This window comes from Lepidochelys olivacea, assembly GCF_965140295.1.
Source record: "Lepidochelys olivacea isolate rLepOli2 genome assembly, chromosome: 7".
NCBI lineage: Eukaryota > Metazoa > Chordata > Testudines > Cheloniidae > Lepidochelys > Lepidochelys olivacea.
This window is the reverse complement of record NC_140417.1, coordinates 32056339-32073850: the sequence shown is the minus strand read 5'-3', so window position 1 is coordinate 32073850 and position 17512 is coordinate 32056339. Positions and strand designations below refer to the sequence as shown.

The 17512-nt window shown below is 42.6% G+C and overlaps 1 protein-coding gene across 4 annotated transcripts in view; it reads left to right on the top strand.

Annotated features, from left to right (window-relative positions):
* Nucleotides 1-17304, top strand: part of POLA2 (DNA polymerase alpha 2, accessory subunit) — a 44870-nt gene extending 27566 nt beyond the window's left edge. For 2 of the 4 annotated variants that reach the window (XM_084633856.1, XM_084633855.1), the window contains exons 14-18: nucleotides 5976-6084; nucleotides 8580-8686; nucleotides 12446-12505; nucleotides 13209-13335; nucleotides 16763-17304. In XM_084633856.1, coding sequence (XP_084489982.1) covers nucleotides 5976-6084; nucleotides 8580-8686; nucleotides 12446-12505; nucleotides 13209-13335; nucleotides 16763-16909 — 550 coding nt within the window. In that variant the 3' untranslated portion in view covers nucleotides 16910-17304. Of the gene's footprint in view, nucleotides 1-5975; nucleotides 6085-8579; nucleotides 8687-12445; nucleotides 12506-13056; nucleotides 13139-13208; nucleotides 13336-16762 lie in introns of all 4 variants that reach the window. The other 2 variants (XM_084633857.1, XM_084633858.1) reach the window with 2 other exon arrangements.
* The last annotated feature ends 208 nt before the right edge of the window (nucleotides 17305-17512 follow it).

The following is a 17512-nucleotide window of genomic DNA, read 5'->3' as shown; positions in this document are numbered from 1 at the left end:
ACTGTAGTCTCTAAAGTTTTACATTTTTTCTTTCTTTTGAGTGCAGTTACAAAAAAACAAAAAATCTACGTTTGTAAGTTACACTTTCACGATCGAGATTGCCCTACTGTACTTGTATGAGGTGAATTGAAAAAAAATATTTTTTTATCATTTTTACAGTGCAAATATTTGTAATAAAAATAATATAAAGTGAGCACTGTACACTTCTATATTCTGTGATGTAATAGATATCAATATATTTGAAAAAGTAGAAAAACATTCAAAAATATATAATACATTTCAATTGGTATTCTATTGTTTAACAGTGCGATTAATCACGATTTATTTTTTTTAACCACAGTTAATTTTTTTGAGTTAATCACATGAGTTAACTGCAATTAATCGACAGCCCAAGTGAAGACGCTATCCACTGGGTTGGAGAGCTTCTCCAATCAGCATAGGTACTCCATCTCCCCGAGAGCTATAGCTATGTCAACAGAAGAAGCTCTTCCATCAACATTGCACTGTCTAAAGGTTGGTATAACTACGATTTTCCACACCCCTGAGCAATGTCGTTATATCGACGTGTTTCTAGTGTAGACCAGGGGAAAGCTGTGATTGGCACAGATACAATGTAGATTGTGGTTCATAGCCTAGACGACAGGCCCCATTGCATGCAGAGGCACCCCCAGTGTAGACTATTAGGCCTAATTTTTTTTGTCGTAGTCTCCTTCATGGTAGACTTACAAAGAAATACACACACTGAAACTTCTGGATGAAATGCATGCTTCCAGCCTGTCTTGTAGAGGGAATTTTGGAGGCATTTGCCTTCCCTGAACAATAGGGGAGAAGTTGTCCCCTACAACTTTAATTTACTCCTGGTTAACCATCTGATAAATGGAAAAGGAGGCTGGTTTCTCAGTGAGTCAGCATGGCAAGCCCCTCCCTTTGATCATCCCTTGACAACAGCCACTTCCTGCCAGCAGCCTGACTTTGAATCAACATTTGTATCTCATTAGTACATCTTCAGCAGTGAGATGTTAGTCCAGCAGTTCTCAAACTTTTGTACTGTGGACCCCTTTCACATAGCAAGCTTCTGAGTGCGACCCCCCCCTTGTAAATTAAAAACACTTTTTTATATATTTAATACCATTATAAATGCTGGATGCAAAGTGGGGTTTGGGGTGGAGGCTCACAGCTTGTGACCCCCTATATAATAACCTCGGGACCCCCTGAGGGGTCCTGACACCCAGTTTGAAAACCCCTGTCTTACTCATTTCATTAAGCAACTGTACTCCAGACTGACACCAATAAAGTTATACCTTTTGCTTGGAGGAGATGAGCTCGGCCTGTTGATATCTCCTCAAATTTGAATAGAGAGGAAGCATAATGTAAAGTAAACTGTTTTCTTGAATTCAGACCAGCGGCTAAATTACTGGGTAGTTCAATACACATCTGGCTGTTCCTATCTTGTCTGGAAACATAACTGATCTTAACACCAAACAAATTGAAGAACCAGCTAGCTGGTCTTCCAAGTGCCATTGTACACAAGAGGGAATAGGGATACAGCTGTCCTCTGTCCTGATTCTAATACTGTTCCCCCATTTCATAGGGTGGGCTGCCCTTTAATCGTGTTTCAGAGTCAGCCTATGTAACTAGGGTCCCTTGACTCAGTTGTGCTGTAACTTGACCTGCAGTTCCAGTTTGTCGCCAGGAGAGGGTGGTGAATGGGGAGTAAGATCCTTTTCCCAGCTCTGCCACTCACTCGCTGTGTGACCATGGGCAAGTCACTTCACCTCTCTGCTTCTGTTTCCCCACCCAGTCTTTGGGCTTGTCTTAACACATGTTTTACTGCTTAACTGTATCGGTATAGTTAAAGTGGTACAACTCCCCTAGTGTGGATGCAGTTACACCAGTATAAATGTGCTTGTCTATTTATACCTTACTCCTGTACAGGAAGGGGAAAAAGCTATTCCAGTACTCACATTGGGGGGAAGTGGGGGTTAATATCTGGTTGGTTGGTTGTTTTTTAAATCATACCCCTAATTAAAAAGGTATAGCTATATGAATTCTGGGTGTAGAGAAGGCCTCTGTCTTGTCCATTTAGACTGTAAGCTCTTTGGGACAGGGACGATCTTGCTGTGTGTCTGCCCAATGCCTAGCACAGTGGGGCCCTGATCATAGTTGGGGCCCTTAGATGCTGCTGAAATAAATTATAGTGCTGCCTTCTCTTGACCTCTTTTTCTCTCCTACTTCCCAACCCAGAGTCTTTCACATAAGCAGAGGTATACTGTAAGAGGCTGTAAACTGGAATCCCGAGGCCTAGTCTAAGCTAGAAAAGGTTTGCTGATAGCTATGCTGGTAAACCCTACTAGAGTATACACAGCTTATGCGGGCCAAAGAGTGCTTTTACTAGTATAACTTATACCAGTTCCCTGAAAAAAATAAGCTATATTGGCAAAAATACTTTTTTTTCAGTATGAAGAGTTATTACAAATTACACCCTTAACTGACATCATTGTAACTGCAAAAGGCTGTGTAGACTCACTTAAGGCTTTCTATAGCAGTGTAGCTGTATGGTTAAAGATGGCTTGTTGCTTGGCCAGTTTACCTCTAGTGATGGTACTGCCTTTCCTGTCCCTTCCCCAGCTTCCTCCACCCCAGCCCCTGCATTAAACCCAGATGAGTTGGGCTGGGGGCCTCACAGTATCTGCTGTTGGCTTTCATCCTCTCTGATCTCCCTCTCGTGTGGTCCTGGGTGAGGGTGGGGGAAGGAGGAAGGGAGAAAACAAAGAACAAACAAGACATTCTTTCCTTGGGGTGAGCGCTGCGCACCACCAGGTTCTTTCATCTGCTGCCAGGGTCTGTCATACACTGGTATTGGGTCAATACCTCCCCTTTTTAAAAAGCACAATACAAATTGTATTTGAATGTGGGTTTTGAGAGAGGAATATTTAAGCAGCTAGTGACCTGACTCTGTCTGTGTCAGCATTTACTACCAAAGCTGCGTGGTATATTGGGATTAATTAAAAAAAAAAAAATTGCTCAGCTCTTTGCACATGTGCATATCTTCCGACTGAGCATAGAAATGCCATACAAGAGAGTACCAGCGGCCAATCTAGTCCATTGTCCTCTGATAGCAGCTGTTGCAGGTTGCTTCAGAGGAAGGGGTAATTCCACTCCCAGAATGCATCTACATGTACTATGGAACAGGGGAAGTGTTTCACCCTCCGCTGGTGATCAGCTAATACACTGAAACATGAAGAGTTTGCTCTTGTTCCGAATGGTTTTTTTTGAGAGTAACACGGAGAGTGGAATTTGTATAGGGGGTACTACAATAGCAACAGATGGTTCAGGGCATGGCCCAACCTCTGATGGGGTTAGGAAGAAACTTTCCCTGGGGGCAGATTATCTCACATCTATCTACTGCAGTGTTTTTGCACCTTTCTCTGAAACAGCTGGGCACTATTGGAGATGGGATTCTATTCTATATAAATTCTTATCTTATTTCCCTATCTCACAGGCGTGTTGTGTGGATAAATACATTCAAGACTGAAGCACTTTGAGATCTACTAATGAAAAGTGCTAAATAAGAATTAGATCAGTGGTTCTCAAACTTTTTTTTTTTTTACTGGTGACCCCTTTCACATAGCAAGCCTCTGAGTGCAACCCCCCTAATAAATTAAAAACATTTTAAAATATATTTAGCACCATTATAAATGCTGGAGGCAAAAGAGGGTTTGGGGTGGAGGCTGACAGCTCATGACTCCCCATGTAATAACTTCATGACCCCCTGAGGGATCCCAACCCCCAGTTTGAGAACCCCTGAACTAGATGGTCTTCCACCCTCATCACTATAGTATCTGAATACAGGCATTAAGTGACATGTCTAAATCTATCATATGTGGTTGTCTCTCCCATCCTTTCCCTAAGAGGAGTATTGTGTGCAGGACATTATTTTGTCTGGGTGCGGTTAGTTTCCTTTTTTGTTGTTTTTTGTTTTTTTTTAAATGTATGCACTGGCCTGGGTGTGTTAAAGAAAGCATGTCAGAGCAGCACGCCTTGCACTTGGAGCCAAAGATGGAAGTTCTGGATGGTCCTTAATTCCTGGGGTGAATCTGTTCCCAGTCTCAGACTGGCCTCTGAGAAAGCTCTGTCTTCTGTGCAGATGAGCTCTACCCTAGAAGTAGAAGGTTCTGAATACAGGGCTGCCTGGATCACTGACTTGATCCAGTTTGACAATTCATGTATTCCTGTGGTTGGGAAGGAAGAGATGGGTAAGTATCTGCCAGTGAGGCCCTGAAACCAATTAGTAGCCTCCTAGAAGTGTTGTTGTTCATCACTTCGTAAAGACATTATTTTTCCTCTTCTGTAGCAGTAGCAATGACAATTAAGCCAGTGCCACCAACAGAATTGTAGCTGCCTGTGCAACGGGAACCCAAACACCTTGATTTTTAACCTTCAGGTTTATAACGGGCCATTAAGAACATAAGAACAGCCATACTGGGTCAGACCAAAGGTCCGTCTAGCCCAGGAGCCTGTCTTCCGACAGTGGCCAATGCCACATGCCCCAGAGAGAATAAACAGAACAGGTAATCATCAAGTGATCCATCCTGTCACCCATTTCCATTTGCTTCTATTGAGCTTTCTTGTATCCATCACGTAACTCTCTCGTGGTCTCATTATTACAACAGATTGCTTTGAATGGATGCGTCATCTGATGGTTAAAGAAATAACTATAGATCTGGTTCCAAAATCAGGTTTGTGGCAGCATAGCTGTTTCCAGGAATCCTAAGGCAATCTTAACTCTTCACTAGTGAACAGGAGTTTCTCCTTAGTTTACTTATCTTATCTCCTAATGAATGCACAGCAATCCCTTTTCTTGGTGTGATCAGAACTGCTGGGACTTGAAGGGTTCCCTTGTATCTCAGGCTGCAATTTCAGCAGGGATAGACTATTTAAACTAGTTTGCTGATTGTTTGTATTATGGGCCCCAGTCAAGACTGAGCCCCCAACTGATGAGCTGTACTTAAACATAAGAGATATTTTCAGTGTAAAAAATGTAACTAGCTAGCCCAGCTGGGGATTTGGTTAAAGCTCAGGTTCCACTCGCACTTGAACTAGTAAACTGCCCACTTTGCAGTGAGGACGCAAGCTAAATCACTGACGTGGTGATGGTCCTCCCACAATTCTCCCTGTCTGCCAGAAGGACAGACAAGTTCTCTCACAGTTCATTGGGAAAGAATCATAGAGCAGCTCATCTTATGGCAGTACAAAGAACCATGGGACATGCCCCCAGAAATCCTATCAACACTCACACAAGGTAGTGCAGGACCAGTGAGGAGAGACTGACTTGGGTATGGCTTGCAGTTTGACTGTTCACATCAGGCTCGGCAGATACCCCCAAGCTAGGCTAACCAGGTTCCGATCATCTGGGCTAACTGTAGTGAAGACATATGGTAATACAGTCCCTGATCCAAAGAGCTTACAGTCTATACAGACGAAAGGGGAAAAGGGAAAGACCCATTTTATAGATGGGTAACTGAGTCACCAATTTAAATTGAAGGCTTACAAGCAACTAGTGACTTTTTTTTGGAGTGCGCAGCTGGACTCCTTAAGTGGCCTGGCTTTCAGAAAGCGCCGAGCATCCTCTTACTGAAAAAATCGAGCCCCTTTAAGGTGTTTCAGATTGTGGCAGCCAAAAATCATTAGTCACTTCTGAAAGTCTTGGCCTCAGTGACTTGCCCCAAGCTCTCACAGGGAGCCTGTAACAGACTTAGGTATTGTGCTCCAGAACCTTGGGTTCTTGTCTAGATCAACTTTCTGGAAGATCTGATCTATTATTGCAATTTCCTGTGTAATGAATTTCAAAGGCTTTCCACACTAAGAGGTGGAGGACTCTAAACTTGTTGTATTGATGTGCTTAGTTTGTCAAGTATTGGGTTCTTAGGTTCCTGGTCTCTCTCTTAGAATGCTTCTCTTTCCTCTGCCAACAGTGCTGGTTCACAGCTCGTGTTTGTACCATCGCTGAGAGACGTGCACCATGACTACATATATCCTCAGCCGCCTTTCAGCTGCTATGAGCTGTCTAAAGATGACAAACAGGTAACTTCCAATAGCTAACCACCTAGTTTGTTTACTTTTCCTTTGACTAGCTCACTTAAGAGAGAGAAAGTGACTGATGGGTTGTTTGCTGGACCGCCAGGTCAGGAGCCTGAAAGAAAAGTCTCTCATTTCAACCCAAACAGGAAAATGGCTAAGAGCAAAGTGAATTTGATCAGTTGCTGCACAGCCTGCTTAATCAAAGTTTAAAACTAGAAATCCTTTGGATTCCTTATATAATGTAACCTTTGGCTTCCAAGACTTCCAAAAGGAACTGCGTTTTTTGGGTGCCCAACCTGAAACATTTTCCCCACTTCTGATACATTGTCCCTCTGCTGAGCAATAGAAGATGTCGGGCCTTGGAAGTCTGCTTCCCAGTGGAAGAGAAATCAGTGACTTCTAGTCCAGGTATATTTATTTACACATGTACACCAGTCCTGACATGAGATGGTTAAATGGCATGCATGGCAATTCCTTTTTTCAGGAAACTCAGCCCACTACCAATCCTTGGTTCCCAGGGGGCAACTAATTGACTCTTAAGCAGAGTCCAAGGCAGAGAGCAAACTCTCTTGAAGCTCCCTTTCACCTGAAGCTGATGCTCTCAAAAAAAACAAAAAAAAACCCCACTTGTATAAACCAAAACATAATGCTTCTCTCCAAGTATCAAAACTTCTTCACTTGGAAGACTATGCAACAGCACCACCTGGAAGTACAGTGCTCGCACACTCTCTGAAAATCTAGTCACTTTTGGGAAAAATCTTGCTCAGTTTTATTGTTTCTTTCAATAGAGTGTGATCACTCACAGTGCTGAGCCTTGGTGGGATACTCACCCTGGCCTGGGTGCTAAAGAGCTGGTCATTTCACTCATTCCATGGTCTGGTACAATCAATGTGCAGCAAAAATGAAAGATTTAAGCCTGTTGGGGGAAGGTGCACAGAACAATTGAAAGCCCAGAACAGAAATTCATATAAGTTAGAAATGGGAAAAGCTTTGTCAGATCATTTGTCCTCTTGTAAAGACAGAGCTGAAACTTTAGTCAGAGACCAAGCTGAAAACAGAACTCGGGCTGTGCTGGCTCCTTGTCCTGTATCTAGGACCCTACACCATGTGGTTTTTTAAAACACTCAGATACCCCATGAGGAAATGGGTGGGAAATGAAATACAAGGTGACAAACTATCTCTGTGCCTGTTGCCAGGAAATCCACATCACTTAACTCTGCATGACTGGGGAGGTGGGGAATTGTGACATCAAGCATACAGCTGTGAAGCTGCAATGAGCTGTATGTTAGTCATACAGCTTTACCGACAACGTTTCCCCTTAAAGTTTGTCTATATGGGAAAATTATTGCAGAATAACATAGGGTGTGAATTTAAACCACAATAGCTATTGTAGCACAGTTCCCTGTATGGGCACTCCTATTCTGGGATACGAGTGCCTTTTTCTGATTTAGTGCAATCCACTTTTAAAATTGGATTAAGCTAAATTGGAAAAAGGCACTCTTGTCTCGGAATAGGAGTGCCCATACAGGGAGCTTTTCTACAATGGCTATTCTGGTCATTTTTCCTGTGTAGATGAGACATTACAGAGGTAAGACCCACTGTGGCGTATCCGTAGGCACAGTTATCGCTTGATTAAGCCCCATGACAATCACTAAAGATTTAGAAAAGTTTCTCTGTGGAAGAGGTTGTTGCTTTCATTAAAATTAAACTACTATTCTTCCCCTTTGAATTCCCCAAACACCTCCCTCTATTCAGTCCATAGAAAGAAGCAGTCTGCTAAGCTACACAGTATCTGGAATAGTGCCTTTCACAACTCGTCTTCACTAAACTTCTTTTGTAGGTTTAACATGGTCTTGCCTCATGGTGTCAGACACCCGCCACTGCCTCAGTTTTCCTCCTTCCCCAGTCAAACAAATTGCCACAACTGGTGCTTTTGGAGTACTCTTACCCTTCTGGATTCTGGTTTATTAACATAAAATAACTGTTCAACTCTAAGCCAGAATCTCCCAGCATTGTCCCGTGGGGCTCCAGTGTGCCCCTTCTCTACTCCTAATCTCCTCTTAAGAAGTTTTCTCCGGCCCATCACTGCAGGTAGCTCCAGCCAGGTCTTTCCCTCTGGCTGCTATGGAAAGCCTCTTCCTCAGTCCTCCCTGACCCTGGCTCCCCTTTGGGTCTCTTTACTCTTTGAGAAAAGGAGTTCTGCCAGGCCCATTCCAGACTCTGGAAAGACCTCCCATAGGCCCTTCCTAGCCCTTGATCTCCCACTTTCTGATGGAACATCCCCCCTCCCCAGCTACCATCATGTGGTTTCTGGTCACCTGACCTAACCATGGGCCCAAAGCCAAAATCATCACCTGGATGATCAACTGGATGACAGATGGAGCCCAACTCCCCTGAAAGGGCCAGCTCACCCTGTTCATAAACCCATTCATCAAGCTGGGGGATGTTGGTAACAGCTGAATCCAAAGTGCACTTTGCCCTTTCTTTTCTCATTTCAGCGAGTACACTTTGTGTCCGACCCCTGCACTCTGGCAATAAATGGAGTCATTTTTGGCCTGACTTCCACAGACCTGCTATTCCATATGAGTGCTGAAGAGATTAGCAGGTATGTGAGCTTAGAACAAGCTGTGAAACTTTAGGGTAAACAATTCCTTGGAAAAGTCTTTCCTAGTTTAACAGAGACCAGCTGTGGGGCCCAACGCTCATGTAATTTGATTGAAAACATTTGGTCACCTCTACCAGGCCAAAACACAGCAGAAGCTTGCAGAGAAAATGAAGTACACTGGGTTAAAGGGATATTGAGTTGAAAAAGTCATGGGTCATCAGCAGCTGGTGACTGTTGTGTAGCCCTGTTGAAATCAATGCAGATTTACACTACCTGTGGGTCAGGGCCTATATCTGAAAGATGATGATTCACATTTGAGCCAAAAGAGTCTTTTAAAAAACTACTAGTTTGTTTATTAACACTTATACATTTTGTTTAATATCTAGCACCTTACTCAGCAGCCAGTCAAAATAGGGCTGCATTTTATTGTGTAGTCCCATCGTTGTTTGTTACGCTTCTGGGTTCTCCTGCATAGTAATGCAGTAATTGCATGCAAGGGAATCAAGATCTGAGTAACATTCATTGATGTGCTAGCGATGCGGAACAGCTGCTTTGCCGGTCTGTGAAATAAGGATGATACCTTGCAGAGAAGCTTAATTCCTGTTTGCAAAGCCCTTTGGTCTTCAGTGGAAGATTGTGTCTGCACTGGGTTTGAACTGGTGCAGCTGCACCTGTGCTTAGGGCACTGAGACTTGGGAGACCTGGCTTTTGTTCCTAGCTCTGCCCCTGACCTGCTCTGACCTCAGGCAGGTCACTTCCCCTTTCTGTGCTTCTGTTTCCCTTCCCACCCTATAGTTTTCAATTCTAAGCTCTTTTGGGCTTCTGTGTCTGTGCAGTGCCCAGCACAACGAGGCCCGGGCCTCTTGGCTCTACTGTACTGCAACGACTCATAATATATCTGTGATTAAAATCCCAGGGTGAACAAAGCCTAAACTTACTTGCGTCCTTTTTATTCTGTGTCCATGTCGTTGCATGCAGTCCCATCTGGGTAGTCACAACTGACCAGAGAGCAAGATTCCAGACCTCTCATGGTATTTTGCTGCAGTACAGTTGTTCTGGGGGGGGAAATGTTATTGGCTGTAGCAAGGCATTTTTGTTTGAACTTGGTGGTTGAACTCCTGTGACACACAATGGAGGGGAAGGAACATTTGAAGGGATTCACATGTTAAATTGTATGTGTATGCTTGCTGGCCAGGGCCAGTCACGTGCTCAGGTCATAGGAGCGAAATGCTTGACTCCCAGTCCTATGTGGAGTTCCAGTTCTCTTGCACAATTCAGTGGTTTTTCTTTCTCCCCTGTTAATCTCCCACAATATTGCTTATAGGGGTGTGTTGAAAAGAGACAGCCAGAAGGAATGTGTGTGTAGGGGGCCAATGTTTACTTCCCCATCCAGGTACACAAGGAAGCTGGGAGTTGGTGCCTTCTAGGATGACATTAGGCATTCCATGCTGCCGCACTTTTAAATAGGACAATGACTGTAGCAGCTGTAAGGTATTCCTACACTGCAGCTGTAAGGTATTCCTACACTGCAGCTGGGACTCCCAACCCAGGTAGAAAGATTCATGCTAGTAGACCTAGAGCTAGTGCACCAAAAATAGCAATGTGGATCTTTTTGACTTGGGCTCTCAAGTCCACCTGGCCCCCTAACTTCAGAGCCTGAGCTCCAGCCTGAGCCAGTGTGTCCATGTTGCTGTTTTTAGCACTCTAGCTTGAGCTCTGCTACTGGTAGCTCGAGCCTTGCTAGCACGAGTCTGCCTAACCAGGGAGGCTCTCTCCTAGCTGCAGTGTGGACCTTCCTCAGAGGCCTTATGTATGCACTGCCTTGTACCAGTTTAGTTAAGCTAGTGCAAACCACTGTTTGAATACTTATTTTAAGAGTAGCTCATTTTGCTACAGTAATTCCTAGCTCTTATACGGTGCTTTGCATTAGCAGATCTCAAAGCACATTAAAAAGTATTATTATTCCCATTTTACAGATGGGGAAACTGAGGCAGAGAGAAGTGATTTACTCATGGTCACCCAGCAGGCTCGTGGCCAAGCTAGGAATAAAACTGAGGTCTTCTAAGCCCCAGTCCAGCCCTCTGCCCATTAGGCCACAGTGCCTCCCTAAACTAAGTGCTTTGTCTCTACTATGTTTTTACAGCAGATTAGCTAACACACATTATTTATCCCATTGTAAAAACATACCTCTTTTTGTCAGTGAAGACATAGCTAAAACAAATTAAGTCTGACTTAAACTTAAGAGAAGTGTGTTCAAACAGTCTTTTAAATCAGTATCAGTTTGGCTAAATGAGTTTAAAATAATTCCTTAAGTTAAACTAGTATGACTGAGCACACAGACAAGCTCTGAGGTACTGAGTGCATCCTCTGTGTGTGCACCACATGCACATACCTGACTGACCATCTTAAACAACTCCACGCCCACCTTGGTGTTTACAAATACTTGTCAGCATTTATCCTTATCTCCCCTACCCCTATAGCCATTGTCTAGTCAAGACCTGCATATTTTTCTTCATGTGAATCATCCCTCATAAATCATTCCCTCCAGCCCTTTCAGCCCTTTGGTTGTTTCTCTCCAAATGCCTGCCAGTTAACTGTTGTCTCGTTGGCTTGGAAACCCAATACAGGACTCTGGGTTTGTGTAGTATCAAATGCAGCCCCAAAGCATGTTGATCAAATATAACCCTGAATAGATCACCCATCTCCATTATCCTATCGCTCCCGCTTACAAAGTGGCGGAGTCTCTTTGTTTTGGGGATAGGATTTTTGAAAAACTCTGTAGCATAAAGAAGACTTGATCAGAGCTAGTGAGGCATAGTGGATAGGGCACTGCACAGGAGGAGGTCAAGAGACCTGTGTATTAATCGTGGCTCTACCAATGTTCTTGAGCAAATCCCTTTCCCTCTCTATGCCTCCATTTTCAACTCCAACTCTTTGTCTATTTAGACTGTAAACTCTTTGGGACAGAGGCTGTCTTTTATGCTTACAGGATACAGTGCCTCATACACTGGAACTCCACTCACCATTGGGGCTTCTAGGAACTACCATAATACAAATCTTAGCAGAACTTTAGAAATTTGGGGCTAGAATAAGCTACTGTAAAACTCCTGCAGTGTCCTCGGGGTTATTTTAATTAAGCATGCACTCCTTGTTTCCTTGCAGACTCGGTTTCATTGGCATCCTGCCTGCCAAATAAAACTTGGATGGCATTTTCTCTCAAGGCGTTTTTCTCCTAGCTGCAGCATGTTAAGATGTGTTCACAAGTCAAGTGTCTGTTTTAAATTAGAGAATTTTATTTTAATAAGAGTCTGTGGTTCTTAACAGAATGTAAAAACAAAGTTAAACTTGTTGTGTTAGCTGGTTGAAGGACTACTATTATTTTGTACTAGAGTAACACCTAGAGGCCCTAGCAAAGATCAGGGCCCTGGTTTTTTTGGGTGTTGTGCAAATCCTACTATACAATCCTGGCCCTGAAGAATTTTACAGTCTAAGAAGATAAGACTGACAGAAGGGAAAATTTATTATCCCCATTTTAAAGATGGTGATCTGAAGCATAGAAAGGCCATGTGACTTACCCAAGGTCACACCAGGAGTTTGTGGCAGAGCTGGGAACTGAACCCAAATGTCCTAAGTTCTAGTCCAGTGCCTTAACCACAAGACCATCCGCTCATTAGAAAGTAAAGAAATTACCTTATTCTTAAGAGACACGTTTCCCCCCTGGTTTTTGTAGCTAAATTTTGGATGTTTCTCTTAAAACAGCTCCTCCGGTGTCTCCGACCGGTTCACCCGAATCCTTAAGCATGTTCTGACACAGAGGAGGTGAGATCAATTTCTGGATTTAGAGTTTATCCCAAGACATTTCCTTGTCTAAAGTGACAGGTATTGGGCCTTATACTCTGTTGCCAGCACTTTGTGTAATCACTTATACGAGTGGAGAGTGGTATAAAAGTGCCACCATCCTGACTTGGTAGTGTTTTACACCTGCCCTGCGCTGGTGTAGATGATCCCACGAGATTCATAGACATTACGGCCAGAAGGGACCGTTATGATCATCTAGTTTGACCTCCTGCTTAACACAAGCCAAAGAATCTCATCCAATAATTTCTGTCTTGATCCTGTACGTTTTGAGCTAAAGCATATCTTTTTAGAAAGACATCTAGTCTTGATTGAAAGACTCTTCCAAGTGATGGAGAATGCTAAGTTATGTCAGTGGTTAATTTCTGTCACTGTTGAAAATGTGTACCATATTTGTAGTCTGAATTTGTCTAGCTTCAGTTTCCAGCCACTGGATTTTGTTCTGCCTGGAGCATGGTAACAGAGAATCAGGCCTTCAGTTTCATTTTTGAACAACTTTCTGCTTCTGTAAACAGAGACACTGCTAACAGCACAATGCACAAGCCTTAAGCTGCTGGAGGAGTGGGACTGATACTTGGTCACCTGGCTGACAGCAAGGTGTGTGGGGAGAACGGCGCAAAGGTGGTGTATTTAAATGTAATCAGTAATTTAATATTGATCCATGCAGTTATTACCCACTCTACCCTCCCTCGGAGGAGATGAATGTCGATTATGAGAACTTCTATAATTACGTACCTTTGCCAGTCACCCCGGATGTCCTCGTTGCTCCATCTGAGCTGAGATATTTTGTTAAGGTAAGCTGGGGGCATGTAAACATTTTTGTCTGGGATTTTCAATGGTGCCTAAGGAGTTAGGCACACATTGCTTGCTGGAATTCATTGGGAAGTGGCTGCCTTTGAGAACCCCAGCCTCAGTATAGAATTCAGCCTACAGGAAGAGCAAGATGAGTGGTAGGAATGGGGCTCAGCTCTGTTAATGCCATTTCTCTGCTCTCAATACCACAAATGTTCGATACAATTTTCAACAGTGCCTAAGATCCATTTTTAGAAGTGCCATAGGTGCTGAAATTGCCTTGGTTTTCAGAAGTATCCAGGACACTGAAGTGTCTAAGTCACTTGAAAAATGGGTTTTAAGCTCCTTAATTGCTTTTGAAAATTTTAGTCAGCTAATCTGCATAACTAGACTTCCCCATGTTTCAGATAGTGAAGGCTGCGCCCACACTGATCTTCCTCTTTCATTTGGTGAGCTAGTTTTTTTCCCATCCCTAGCTGAGAGAAACTATTTATTACTGTAACTCCCTCGCCCTTGTAATTTAAAAAAAAAATCAACTTTTATTAAAGTAGATGACGGGCTTTTAGGCATCAGCAATAGTAACTTCAACTTCTACACCTGGTTCAATACTGATAGAAGTGGTCTGCTTAACAATCTGAGGGACTGTGTAAGTCCATGAAACTCTTGTGGATACGCATCTGGAAACAATCCCAGGTCTTAGAACCTTCACCACAAGGTGTTTTCCTAGTAGTGATTTGCAGAATCTTAACAGGCATGCGAACAGGTCCCTTCACTTTTAGATTCTTTTCCTTGGCACCTCTGATCAAGTCAGCACAGACCTTCTCAAGGGACTTTACATTGCAACTCTCTCATTGTAGGCAAGGGGTTAGATGTCACAGCAGAATCCCTAGTCTTCAGTGAAAATGTTTTTGAGGATGTGGAGAAACTTTTAAGGAATTACAGTGGGAGCAATGAGAGCCTTGTTGCCTCCTTGCCACTGAAATTAACCTGTAGAGAGGTTAAAGAGCTTAGCAGGATTTCAAAAGGATTAGGGCATTTATGTGGATAACAAGAATCTCTAGAGTTACACTAGTACGGATCAAATCATAACCAAGAGTTTTGGAAGTGATAGTAAACCTCCTGAAGCAGGACATAAAACTATCTCTAACTCCCCTTATGGGCAGTTTATATTTAAACTGCAGGGTTTCTTTCGCCTTTCTCTGAAGCATTTGGTATTGGCACCGTCAGAGATTGGATACTGGGCTAGATGGGCTAGATCTTGATCCAGTCTGACAATGTCTGTGATTCTAGAGGAGCTGTAAAAGCACAAACTCAGCCTTGTGGTTTGCAGCTGCTGTAGGGCTAAAATTGTCAAAATATTATTGGAATGCAGCAGCCCAACTGGGAACCTGCTGTATTGTGAGGCAATATAGTTCAGTGGATAGGACTTTGAATCAGGAGCCCTGGGTTCTATTCCTGGCTCTGCTACTGACTCAGTCACCCCAGGCAAGTCATTTCCCCCCCTCTGCCTCTGTTTCATCTCCCATCTTTTGTTTAGACTGTCAGCTCTTTGGGGCAGGGACTGTTTCACACTATATGTCTCTGCAGCACTAGGCACAATGGGGTCCCACTCTCAGTTGGGATTTTACTATTATAATTTATTTATATTACAGTAGTACCTGAAGAGTTGGAAACTAGGGCTGTTGATTAATTGCAGTTAACTCATGTGATTAACTCAAAAGTAAATGGCGATTAAAAAAAAATCACTGTTTTAATCGCACTGTTAAACAATAAATACCAATTTAATTTTATTAAATATTTTTGGATGTTTTTCTACATTTTCAAATATATTGATTTCAGTTACAATGCAGTGTACAAAGTAGACTGCTCACTTTATATTAGTTTTTTTTACAAATATTTGCACTGTAAAAATGATAAACATAAGAAATAGTATTTTTCAATTCACCTCATACGAGTACTGTAGTGCAATCTCTTTATGGTGAAAGTGCAAATTACAAATGTATATATGTATTTTTTTGTTACATAACTGCACTCAAAAACAAAGCAATGTAAAACTTTAGAGCCTACAAGTTCACTCAGTCCTACTTCTTGTTGAGCCAGTCGCTACGACAGACAAGTTTGTTTACATTTATGGGAAATAATGCTGCCCACTTTTTATTTACAATGTTACCTGAAAGTGAGAACGAGCTGTTGCATAGCACTGTTGTAGCCAGCATTGCAAGGTATTTACGTGCCAGATATGCTAAACATTCATATGCCCTTTTATGCTTTGGCCACCATTCCAGAGGACATGCTTCCATGCTGCTGACGCTCATTAAAAAAATAATGCATTAATTAAATTTGTGGCTGAACTCCTTGGGGGAGAGTTGTATGTCTCCTACTCTGTTTTACCCGATTCTGCCATATATTTCATGTTATAGCAGTCTCAGATGATGACCCAGCACATGTTGTTCATTTTAAGAACACTTTCACTGCAGATCTGAGAAAACACAAAAAAGGTACCAATGTGAGATTTCTAAAAATAGCTACAGCAGTCCACCCAAGGTTTAAGAATCTGAAGTGCAGTCCAAAATCTGAGAGGGACGAGGTGTGGAGCATGCTTTCAGAAGTCTTAAAAGAGCAACACTCTGATGCAGAACTACAGAACGTGAACCACCAAAAAAGAAAATCAACCTTCTGCTGGTGGCATTTGACTCAGATGATGAAAATGAACTTGCATCGGTCCGCACTACTTTGGATGGTTATTGAGCAGAACCCATCATCAGCGTGGACGCATCTCCTCTGGAATGGTGGTTGACGCATGAAGGAACATATGAATCTTTAGTGCATCTGGCACATAAATATCTTGCAATGCCAGCTACAACAGTGCCATGCGAATGCCTGTTCTTACTTTCAGGTTATATTGTAAACAAACAGGCAGCATTATCTCCTGCAAATGTAAACAAACTTGTTTGTCTGAGCAATTGGCTGAACAAGAAGTAGAACTGAGTGGACTTTGTGGGCTCTAAAGTTTTACATTGTTTTATTTTTGAAGGTTGTTTTTTTTTTTAGGTAACTACATTTGTAAATTCAACTTTCATGATAAAGAGATTACAGTACTTCACTGAATTGAAAAATACTATTACTTTTGTTTTTTTACAGTGCAAATATTTGTAATAAAAAATAAAGTGAGCACTGTACACTTTGTCATTGAAATCAATATATTTGAAAATGTAGAAAATATCCCAAACTATTTAAATAAATGGTATTCTATTATTGTTTAACAGCGCAATTAATCATGCGATTAACACGATTTTTTTATTCGCTTGACAGCCCTAGTGGAAACCATTTCAAACAAACCAATAACTTTGCAACTTGCTGTGATTGCTTGTGCCTGAATTCTTACCTGCTCTATAGTCATTTTAATATGTGCTCCCTGTCTCTCCACAGGATGTCTTAGGCTGTGTGTGTGTGAACCCAGGACGACTCACCAAAGGCCAGGTGGGGGGGACCTACAGCCGTCTGTACATACAGAGGCAGGATATAGAGGAAGAGCGAAAGAGTCCCTGCATTGCTGCCCAAGTTGTCAAAATCTAAACAGACTCTCTGCACCCTACCCTTAAAACAGAGATGCTGGCCTTGAGTTCAGTACAAGTTCAAATCCAGCCTGGTTGGACATCTGTTAGATTTGGTCAAAAGATGCAAGGATGATCTGGCGAAGGGGCTCTGAGAGCCGTGTAATACCTTTCCTTCTCTCAGGACTAATGCTTTGGAGAATCTTGTGCATAGATTTTTGTAGCAAATCAGACATTGTATTAGAGTTTTTTAAGGCTCTTTGGCCTGTTGCAATTAGGAATGCAAACCTTGTCACTGCAAATGTGTACCGGGAGCCCTGACTTGGATCAGCTTGTCTTCATTGTAATTTGCCAAGGGGGAAGTTGTCAGCTCATCAAAGTGAACTGCAAATAAAATACACCCTGAGTTTTCTACAAGTTCATGCTTTCAGCTCTGTGTCCAGGCTATCCCTTTAGTTTCATCAGTATCAGCAGAGGCTTCTGCTCAAGGTGAGCTGGATGTTCTATTTTCAGATCCTGCTGTAGGTCATGCTGGGTTTTTGTCTGTTTTATTTAGATAATCTGGCCCTCAGCACCAGTGTGTGTCAGTCATCTCCCTGTTCATAGATAGGGAATTGAAACACAG